The 12204-nt window shown below is 38.7% G+C and overlaps 1 protein-coding gene across 1 annotated transcript in view; it reads right to left on the bottom strand.

The window, feature by feature from the left end:
* Positions 1 to 12204, bottom strand: part of LOC126419353 (probable G-protein coupled receptor Mth-like 4) — a 212834-nt gene that overhangs the window by 3192 nt on the left and 197438 nt on the right. Inside the window, exon 9 of the mRNA XM_050086539.1 lies at positions 3098 to 3266. Coding sequence (XP_049942496.1) covers positions 3098 to 3266 — 169 coding nt within the window. The remainder of the gene's footprint in view (positions 1 to 3097; positions 3267 to 12204) is intronic.

Below are 12204 nucleotides of genomic sequence, written 5' to 3'. Positions count from 1 at the left end.
TGTCCATTATACAGAACTATGCTGCTGGAGTAACATGTAGTACACAGAATGCTACTGAATTTCATTTAGGCAATTGTTTATAAAAAGTTTACAAAAATTTGACACATTAACAACATCCTCACAGTCCATTTACTCTTTCATAATATTTGTTGTGAAGAACCAACCATAATTAAAAATAGTAGTAGCACTCATAAATACAGTAATGGGAACAATAATGATCTCCATTTTCCACAAGTTAATCTGCACAGTATTTATCCACCTATTATGTCTGTTAAAAGTGATAGAAGACAATGAAAACAGTTTTAAAAACGAACTGAATCATTTCTGCTTGACAACTTCTGCAATAGATTAATTCCTGGGCAGATAATAGATATATGCATAAATAATTTAAGTAGAGAAGATAACAAAACAAATAGAAGATAAAAAATCAAAAAAGGAGGAGCTGAGTTAGCAATAGGCACATAAACAAGGCTAAGAAATTTGATAGCTTTCACAGTCAAACTTCTTGTTCCATATCCATGGATGCCCCTAATCCTCCAACCTAATTCTGAAATTAACTGCAGAGGAGCAACCCTTTATCACCCAACATCATCCTGGATGGGAACAACTGAACCATATTCTTTGTCAAGGCTTTGACTACTTATCATCATTCTGAGAAATTAAGGACATCCTATCCACAATATTTCACACCACTCCCAAAATAGTAGCCTGCAACCCATCTCATTTATGAATTACCTACTCCATCCTCATGCCAAACCTATACATAACTCCTTGTTTCTGTGGAAGATGTAGATGCAAGATCTGTCCCATACACCCACCCAGATTTCTGTCAAAGGCTTATCCTATCATGTCAGAGACAGGGCCACTTGCTAAAGAAGTCAAATCATATACTAGCTATACTGTAATTTCTGCACAGTATTTTATGTGGGCATGACCACCAAACAGGTGTCTACCAGAATTAATGGTCAGTATCAAACTGTAACCAAGAGCAGAGTTGACCATCCAGAGGCAGAAAACGCTGTTACAGTGTGACATGCTCAGTTTCAATTTCTGCTTCACAGTCCGTGCCATTTGTATCCTTCCCTATGACACCTGTTTCAGTTAATTATGTAGATGGGAGTTGTCTTTGTGAAACATTTTGCAATCTCATAATTATTCTGTGCTCAGCCCCTATTAGCTTCCTTCCCAGGTCCATCTCACCCAGCTCCATAACCTCATATTCACTCATGCAGGTCTGTCTGTAAGTTAACAGAGTGATCATTCTTGTTTATGTGCCTATGGATGACTCAATACCTTCACACTTCAATGAGTTGTTATCTTTACACCTAAAATTATGTATATTTCACCAAGCACTTTTGATATTGTGTTATGTGGTTGTCTTACATTTATTAAATTTTATTGTAGATTAAATTAAAGCAAAACTCCAATAATGTGGCATGCCACAGGGGAGTGTTATGGGACCATTGCTTTTCACAATATATATAAATGACCTAGTAGATAGTGTCGGAAGTTCCATGCGGCTTTTCGCGGATGATGCTGTAGTATACAGAGAAGTTGCAGCATTAGAAAATTGTAGCGAAATGCAGGAAAATCTGCAGCGGATAGGCACTTGGTGCAGGGAGTGGCAACTGACCCTTAACATAGACAAATGTAATGTATTGCGAATACATAGAAAGAAGGATCCTTTATTGTATGATTATATGATAGCGGAACAAACATTGGTAGCAGTTACTTCTGTAAAATATCTGGGAGTATGCGTGCGGAACGATTTGAAGTGGAATGATCATATAAAATTAATTGTTGGTAAGGCGGGTACCAGGTTGAGATTCATTGGGAGAGTGCTTAGAAAATGTAGTCCATCAACAAAGGAGGTGGCTTACAAAACACTCGTTCGACCTATACTTGAGTATTGCTCATCAGTGTGGGATCCGTACCAGATCGGTCTGACGGAGGAGATAGAGAAGATCCAAAGAAGAGCGGCGCGTTTCGTCACAGGGTTATTTGGTAACCGTGATAGCGTTACGGAGATGTTTAATAAACTCAAGTGGCAGACTCTGCAAGAGAGGCGCTCTGCATCGCGGTGTAGCTTGCTCGCCAGGTTTCGAGAGGGTGCGTTTCTGGATGAGGTATCGAATATATTGCTTCCCCCTACTTATACCTCCCGAGGAGATCACGAATGTAAAATTAGAGAGATTAGAGCGCGCACGGAGGCTTTCAGACAGTCGTTCTTCCCGCGAACCATACGCGACTGGAACAGGAAAGGGAGGTAATGACAGTGGCACATAAAGTGCCCTCCGCCACACACCATTGGGTGGCTTGCGGAGTATCAATGTAGATGTAGATGTAGATCAGCTTGTACAATGATTTTACTGAGAAAATATATCTTCATTTTAAACCTATTGACAAATTGATCCATGGAACATGTCAACAAAAAATTCTACTGGTCAGTACTCAGGTTCAATAATTTATGGAAAGAATTCAAAGAAGTATTACGCAACACTGCAGTCCTTGTTGCAATAATGAAGGCTTGCATTGTCTGTTCTAACTGTGTGACTAAGTCAAAGCATTCTTGTTAACTAGCATTCTCTTGTTTGCATGCATAGTGTTATTTTGTATTTTTACTCTAGGTGGTAAAATAATGCAATGTTACATGAGGTCACTTGATGGAAGTTATAGCTTGGTATGTGTAGTTTATTGGTAACAGTTCTGACAACTTCATGTTAGTTACTATAAAATACATATGGGTATGGAAGAACTTCAAAGTGTAAAGTCAATTAGTATAAAAACTATAAAAATAATCAACACAGTGTAAGAGAGTTCTGATTGTTAGGTGTGTATTATTTCATGGTACAATCTGTTATCTAATGAACTGGACTATGTTTCATTGCAAAACTAAATTTTCAGATCTCAGGGTTCAGTCTGGCAGCTGAGTTATGATTTAAATTTACCATCATATAGATTTAAACAGAATTATAGACCCATCCTCTTTCAGAATTACCTAGCACACAGCAATGGAAAATATCAGTCAGTCATCAAACATTTCATGTATCGTTATCAGTGTCCTCAACAACTGTATCACTCATATGAAATGACTCACCTTTCTCTTTGTCTCCTCTTTTTGAGCTTGATAGTACCTGTTTGAGTACCATCACCATGGTTTTCACTTTTAACTGTAGTATTTACAGCAGTTAAAATGAACAGCAACAAGTTCACAACCATCACACATGAGACAGGGCCATAGAAGTATATCAGCATTGCTGTCTCACCTGAAATATTAAATGAATAAAAAATAGTGGCTCTATTACTAATATGGTAGAATATACTTACTTAACACAATTTCCTGCTAAAGGCAGTTAGGTTTTAATCACAAAATTTATAGGTACCCATTTGAAACAGTGTTCTGATGACATCTAGAAATCTACACATATGGATCTGTGGTTTAGTAATACAAAACAGTGTTGCAATTAAAAATAACTAGTAAATTCTTCTCTCGCTTCCCATAACCTTAAGTGATTTAATTTTCATGACTAGTATGAAGTTTGTCAGTTGCATATCCTTTCCACAGGACATTTATTTCCTTCTTATTTCTCATTAGCTTGCTTCAATAAGCATCTTACAGAATTACTAAGACCCACATAGAATAATTTGTAATTACATAGTTTCAGTGGAAGCTTTGGTGCTATTCCTTTAATGATTGTGTGTTTTTCATGTTTGTAGGAAAACTAGAACAAAGTTCATTACTTCTGGCATATTGAGAAGAATTATTTCAGAAGTACGTAAAACAAGAAATCCATGTAAGATATTGTACTCTGCAAATGATAGTGTAAAGTTGCATGCAGGCAGACAAATAGTAATGGTATGTTAAAGAAGCCAAAAAATGTTAAAAAAGTTATTTTTCTTCCCCTCGGCTATCCATTCTATATTTATCAGGAGAGTTTTCCCCTTGAATGTGCACATATACTTCTGCCAAGTCCATTGCTTCTAGTTTTCAGTATTTGTGCAACATACCACTAACTGAACAGCACAAACAAATATGTGAAACCATTTCCAATTGTGAATGCATTTCGATTAAAGAGAAAACAGTGTCTCCAGTCTTTCCTAGTAACACTTGTCAGCCTTTGGTACACCACCTTATAATATCTGCTACTTTTACAATGTGTGAAAAATAGTTAATGAGATGCGTCGTGAAACCTCTTCCTTACCAACCTATTTGCCTAAACTTCATGTACAAGATGGATTTCAAAGACATCCACATACACCTAAATCAGTTACCAGAAAATATCTATTCTCAAACAGACATTCTGATTTCCCATCATTTCCTAAATCATTTCAGGTTCATTCCAGGATGTTTCATTTATTAGGACCAGTTGACTTCTTCTCCCATCCTTGATATGTTCACGAAAAGCTCAGTGTCTGTGACAGATCAAATAGTGACTACTTTTTACCTGTTATTCAAGCTCCAGACCTGTGCTGTTCAGAGTAACTATATGTACCTTACTGATTTCTTTTTATCCAAAGGAAAGTCATGTTGACAAACACACGAACTACTGAAATATGAATATCATGTTCAAGAAATAGATTCACTTAGCAATAATTGTTAATCTATTTTCCAATATGACTTTCATCAAAGAACATACAAAAGACAAGAAAGGAGTTGGTAGCAGGAGACACTTAAGAAAGGTAATAAGAGAATTTTTGCATGCAATACATTTCATGTTAACAACTGCCAACTGCACAGCTATGCAATGAGGATACCACATATTGGCTGATCACCAGATAGTAATGATCTGCACTAAAGCTCTGAAGTTGAAGTTCACCTCCCAATGTTCAATATGTATAAAGTTATAACTTTAGACATAGGCTAAGAATGCTGTTTAAGGAATCACAGTGCTAACAAAATTCTTTTACAGTGTCAACCCACACAAATGGTACCACTAATTTTTGAAATCCTTAGAAAACAATTATCAGACAATTTGAATATGTCACATAGTAATTCATATCAAGGATACATTCTGCACTCCAGTAGAACTTTTATTCAGAAGCCATATGAATCTTTATGACCGTTAATTATGAATGATATTCAAATCATCTCATGATGACCTAAGAAGTTGAAACCAGTAATTGCTGTTTTGAAGTACTTTCATTCACACTAAAAGCTGCCGGACTTTGGAAGTATACTGGTTGTCCTAAAATTTCACGACGCAGCATTTGTCCTTTGGTGGAGGGACATATCATTTTACAATTTTTAGGTAGGCTTTTTTACAACCAGTAATTTTTGAAAACCTTTCTTGTGGAGAAAATCATCAGTCTACCTAAAATATCTTAAACCTGATTAATAACAGTCTTGACCACAGTCAAGACTGTTTTTAATCCATTTTAATTTATTATACAACATACCATCTCTGTAGACAATACTGTGACATACATTTCTAATAATACACAGCATATCAGAGTGGGAAAAAAGATGTAATTAAGTTCTGTAGCTGAATGAGTAGCTTGTCTATTACCCATTCAGAAGACGCTGGCCTAATCAGCAGCACTGTCAGAGATCCTTTTTTTCATGAGACCTCTACTCAATCTTGTGAAGCCAACCAAGAAGCTACCTGAATGTGAAGTAGTGGCTCCAAGTACTGGAAAGCTAACAATGGCCAGGAGAGTGATGTGCTTACCCCATGTCCATCCATACTGCTTCGAATGATGGTGTATGACAAAGGATGACATAGTGACAATCAGCATTGGGTGGTTCTCTGGGTCTCATCAAGGAGTTTAAGTCTTTTTCTAAAATACCATTGTGTAGTAAAACTGTGACTTTCATAAATGTATTCTCAAAAAGTTTCAAAATGTGTGCATTTTTTCAGAACACCTGTTATTTCCAGTGTTTAAAAAACATTGTAAAATCATGAGTACTAAAAAACATAATTAGTTTCACGTCAAAACTGCCAAAGACTAAATTTTCCTACAAAATGCTAGGCATGTGACTGTGGGGACTCCTATCCCTCCATCCCAAGCAGATCCTCTAACCTTGGCAGAACAGAGAACAATCAAAGACGTACCCTTCCCACCCTCAGCTTTATCTGTAAAACTATATTTTTGCAATGTTGCATACGTGGATTTAGTAAATCTATTAATTTGTGAGTTGGTTTAACAAAAATCAAGCACAGTGAATCCGACTGTCCAGTGAGATATTATACAAAAAGTGCTTGGGTCAAAGTAGTTATTTAGCACCAGTTCAAGAACAAGTATACATCAGGTGACACATAACTTCCAGTGATAACAATGTAACCAATAAGCAGTAGTTATGTACTGTATGTTCTTATCTCAAAGTATCTGATTACATATATACCGTACATTGGTTTATTTATAACAATTTATGAAGCTATTCTTTATAATTTTTCTCTGATAGATTACATACTTATATATGTCTTTTGAAATAATACTATCATTTTTTTTAAATTTAGGTGTCAAGTTCCATAAGAGTGAATTGAGGAGCAAATCTCCAAGGTCATGGAACATACCAGTGCATGAAATTACAACATAAAAGTAATAACAGATAAAAATAAAATGTTTATAAACCCAAAAAAGTCAATCCATAAGTTTAAGTAAACACAATGAACAATGCAACACGAATCAGCTTAATTTTTCAAGGAGCTCCTCGACAGACTAGAAGGAGTGACCCATGAGGAAACTCTTCAGTTTTGATTTGAAAGCGCTCGGATTACTGCTATGATTTTTGAATTTGAGTGGTAGCTTATTGAAAATGGATGCAGCAGTATGCTGCACACCTTTCTGCACAAGAGTTAAGGAAGTATGATCCAAATACAGGTTTGATTTCTGCTGAGTATCAACTGAGTGAAAGCTGCTTATTCTTGGGAATAAGCTAATATTGTTAACAAGAAAGGACAGAAAGTAATATGTATATATTGAGAGACCAATGTCAAAATACCCAAACTCGTGAACAGGGGTCGACAAGAGGTTCGTGAACTTACACCACTTACTGCCCAAACCACACATTTCTGAGCCAAAAATATCCTTTTAGAATGGGAAGAGCTACCCCAAAATATAATACCATGCAACATAAGTGAATGAAAATAGCCGGCCGTGGTGGTCGAGCGGTTCTAGGCACTTCAGTCCGGAGCAGCGCGACTGCTACGGTCGCAGGTTCAAATCCTGCCTCAGGCATGGATGTGTGTGATGTCCTTAGATTAGTTAGGTTTAAGTAACTGATGACCTCAGATGTTAAGTCCCATAGTGCTCGGTTTCACTAATCATATGCTCATTCTGTGATATTAAAATGTCAATGTCAGGTTTTGTTGAACTGTGTTTTAGAAACTCTAAAACCTAAATCTTACTGTGATTTGGCGTTACTTTATTTTCTACAAGCCATGAACTTAGGTCATGAACTACGCTATTTGAAACTGGGCCAATGTTGCACACAACATCCTATACTAGGTACCAGTCTAGTATCGTCAGCAAACATAAATATTTTAGAGTTACCCGTGATATTAGAGGGCATATCATTTATATAAATAAGGGACAGGAGTGGCCCCAACACTGATCCCTGAGGCACTCCCCACTTGACCGTACCCCACTCAGACCCCACATCACAGCAATTCTCAACATTGTGAATAATGACCTTTCCCTGTCTGTTAATTACAGTACTCATCACAGAGACAGTTTCAAACTTTCCTCTCATAATTTAAAACTTTATGCTCATACACCATTGTACATGGGATTAAAAATTTACAATACATTAAACAACACAAATCTGTTAAATATGGAGCTTAACCCACCAAAAAGATTGTTATTTAATGCACTAGTGGAAAAATGTTATTATTCAATTGAAGAATTCATGCAGGACAGTTTGGCAATTTGAAAAGAAAAGAAACAATAAAGATTATGTATTGTATAATAAATTGTTAATACACTCCTGGAAATTGAAATAAGAACACCGTGAATTCATTGTCCCAGGAAGGGGAAACTTTATTGACACATTCCTGGGGTCAGATACATCACATGATCACACTGACAGAACCACAGGCACATAGACACAGGCAACAGAGCATGCACAATGTCGGCACTAGTACAGTGTATATCCACCTTTCGCAGCAATGCAGGCTGCTATTCTCCCATGGAGACGATCGTAGAGATGCTGGATGTAGTCCTGTGGAACGGCTTGCCATGCCATTTCCACCTGGCGCCTCAGTTGGACCAGCGTTCGTGCTGGACGTGCAGACCGCATGAGACGACGCTTCATCCAGTCCCAAACATGCTCAATGGGGGACAGATCCGGAGATCTTGCTGGCCAGGGTAGTTGACTTACACCTTCTAGAGCACGTTGGGTGGCACGGGATACATGCGGACGTGCATTGTCCTGTTGGAACAGCAAGTTCCCTTGCCGGTCTAGGAATGGTAGAACGATGGGTTCGATGACGGTTTGGATGTACCGTGCACTATTCAGTGTCCCCTCGACGATCACCAGTGGTGTACGGCCAGTGTAGGAGATCGCTCCCCACACCATGATGCCGGGTGTTGGCCCTGTGTGCCTCGGTCGTATGCAGTCCTGATTGTGGCGCTCACCTGCACGGTGCCAAACACGCATACGACCATCATTGGCACCAAGGCAGAAGCGACTCTCATCGCTGAAGACGACACGTCTCCATTCGTCCCTCCATTCACGCCTGTCGCGACACCACTGGAGGCGGGCTGCACGATGTTGGGGCGTGAGCGGAAGACGGCCTAACGGTGTGCGGGACCGTAGCCCAGCTTCATGGAGACGGTTGCGAATGGTCCTCGCCGATACCCCAGGAGCAACAGCGTCCCTAATTTGCTGGGAAGTGGCGGTGCGGTCCCCTACGGCACTGCGTAGGATCCTACGGTCTTGGCGTGCATCCGTGCGTCGCTGCGGTCCGGTCCCAGGTCGACGGGCACGTGCACCTTCCGCCGACCACTGGCGACAACTTCGATGTACTGTGGAGACCTCACGCCCCACATGTTGAGCAATTCGGCGGTACGTCCACCCGGCCTCCCACATGCCCACTATACGCCCTCGCTCAAAGTCCGTCAACTGCACATACGGTTCACGTCCACGCTGTCGCGGCATGCTACCAGTGTTAAAGACTGCGATGGAGCTCTGTATGCCACGGCAAACTGGCTGACACTGACGGCGGCGGTGCACAAATGCTGCGCAGCTAGCGCCATTCGACGGCCAACACTGCGGTTCCTGGTGTGTCCGCTGTGCCGTGCGTGTGATCATTGCTTGTACAGCCCTCTCGCAGTGTCCGGAGCAAGTATGGTGGGTCTGACACACCGGTGTCAATGTGTTCTTTTTTCCATTTCCAGGAGTGTACATTGTATAAATTGCATTGCAAGCAGCAAAATGACCATAAGTGTTATATATGTTCTTGTTAAATTGTTCATGTGTAAAAATACAGAAATGCCTGCTGAAATATGTTAATTATTGTAACGTTTTTTTAAAGTAATTTGATGTGTCTCCAGTACAAAAAATCTTTGATTTATAACTGTACGTTATGAGACGAATAAACTACATTCTACATTCATTCTAACCCATTCAATACCTCACAGAGAAAAGAGAATATAGCATTTTCAGTTGTTAAATGACTTCTAAAGCCAAACTGTACATTTGATAACAAATTGTGTGACATAAAATGATCAATTATCCTTACATACACTGCCTTTTCAATAACTTTAGCAAACACTGATGGCATAGAAATAGGTCTAAAATTGTCTACATGATTCTTTTCTCCCTTTTTGTAAAGCACCTTTGCTACTGAGTACTTGTTCAGGAAACTGATTACTCCTAAAGGAAAAATTACAAATATGGCTACATATACGGCTAACATGTGCAACACAGTACTTTAATATTCTGCTAGGCACTCCATCATATCCATGAGAGTTCTTAGTCTTCAGGGATTTAATTATTGACTCAATCTCCCCCTTGTCTGTATCACAGAGGAGTATTTCAGACATCAACCTCGGAAAGGCATTTGCCAAGAAAGTTATATGATTCCCTGTAGAAACTAAATTTTTATTTAATTCACCAGCAATGCTCAGAGAATGATTGTTAAATACTGTACATATATCTGATTATCAGTAACAGAAATATTTTTATTATGAACTGACTTTATATTGTCGACCTTGTGCTGCTAACCAGACACTTCCTTCACAACTGACCATATGGGTTTAATTTTATCCTTTGCCTTCCTAATAACATATTTAAGCACCTTGCAATACTGCCTGTAATGGGCTACTGTAGCTTGATTGTGACTACTTCTAACTTTATTTATTTATTTCTATTTACTTTTTTATTTTTATTTACTAACATTTTGATATCATTCACACTTTGTTCTACATGATATTCTTATCCCACTAGTCGGCCACCCGCACTCCCTATTACTTCTAGTACCTGCCTGTAATGGGCTACTGTAGCTTGATTGTGACTACTTCTAACTTTATTTATTTCTATTTACTTTTTTATTTTTATTTACTAACATTTTGATATCATTCCCACTTTGTTTTACATGATATTCTTATCCCACTTGTTGGCCACCCACACTGCCTATTACTTCTAGTACCTGCCTGTAATGGGCTACTGTAGCTTGATTGTGACTACTTCTAACTTTATTTATTTATTTCTATTTACTTTTTTATTTTTATTTACTAACATTTTGATATCATTCCCACTTTGCTCTAAATGATATCCTTATCCCACTAGTCAGCCATCCATGCTGCCTATTACTGCTAGTACCCTGTTTAACACATTCTAATGGAAAGCAACTCTCAAAGAGTATGAGAAATGTGTTAAGGAAAACATTATATTTATCATCTATGTTATTGGCACTATAAGCATCCTGTCACTCTTGTTCCTTGACAAGGTTTAAAAAACTCTCTATTGCTATTGGATTAACTTACCTACACAGTTTGTAATTATATGTGACGTTTATTTGAGTACAAAAGCCTTTTAGTGTTAAAATTTGTGCATCATGGTCTGAAAGGCCATTCACCCTTTTACTAACTGAATGCCCATCTAGCAATGAAGAATGAATAAAAATATTGTCTATCACTGTGCTACTGTTCCCCTGCACCCTAATTGGAAAAAACACAGTCTGCATCAGATCATATGAATTTAGGAGATCTATCAACATCCTTTTTCTTGCACCATCATATACAAAATTTATATTGAAGTCACCACATATAACTAATTTCTGGTGCTTCCTACAAAGTGAATCAAGAACGCTCTATTGCTTGAGCAGAAACGTTCTGAAGTCAGAGTTAGGGGACCTATAAACAACAACAATTAGAAGTTTAATTTCACTAAATTGAACTGCCCCTGCATAACATTCAAATACCTATTCAGTGCAGTGCCATGATATGTCTATGGACTCAAATGGAATACTGTTTTTTACATAGCCACTCCCCCACCCCACAAGGATCTCCTTGAAAAACAGCCATTAAATTTGTATCCTGGTAAAGGAAGCCTCTGAATAGTCAAATTATTTAAGTGGTGCTCCGCTATACCAATAATTCAAGAGTAAAAATTTATAAGCAGTTCACTAATTTTATCTCTAATACCTCTTATATTTTGATGCTAATTCCTTCTCTATTTGGTAACATGACACCCTCTGAAGGTGAGCCCTTAGTTAGAGAGAGAGAGAGAGACACTTCCTTTAAGCAGATATACCTATCGGCTCACTTCAATCTAAAAAAGGTGCAGCTCTACGCCTACAGGAGTGAGTGATCCCACCACCACCCACTACACTGTCACCTATAAGCTTTGCCAGCCTCCCCTTCCCATACCTATTGAGGTTCAGGCTATGCCTAGTGAAACCTGATCTACTGACAGACCCAACTGGCACCACTGAAATATGACCCATGGCCTCTGCCATCAGCACCCTCTCCAGCCCCATGTTAACGTACCAAACAGGTGTATTAAGATGAGGCCGATCATGGCGCTGAAACAGTTGCACGATATGCACATTAGTGCTACCAGTTTCAGTAGCTATCTTTAACAGCTAACCATCTACATCATATTCCCAGTCCCTATCAAGACTGTTCCTTGCTCCACCCACTATCACTACCTGAACCTCCTTCGTAAACTTCCTACATAACTTCCTATGTTGCCAGTCACCTGAGCCAACCCAGTACTATGCTTCACAATGCTGGTGACCTGGTACTCACTCCCCAACA

This window comes from Schistocerca serialis, chromosome 9, assembly GCF_023864345.2.
Source record: "Schistocerca serialis cubense isolate TAMUIC-IGC-003099 chromosome 9, iqSchSeri2.2, whole genome shotgun sequence".
Lineage (NCBI taxonomy): Eukaryota > Metazoa > Arthropoda > Insecta > Orthoptera > Acrididae > Schistocerca > Schistocerca serialis.
This window is presented reverse-complemented; position numbering and strand designations above follow the sequence as displayed.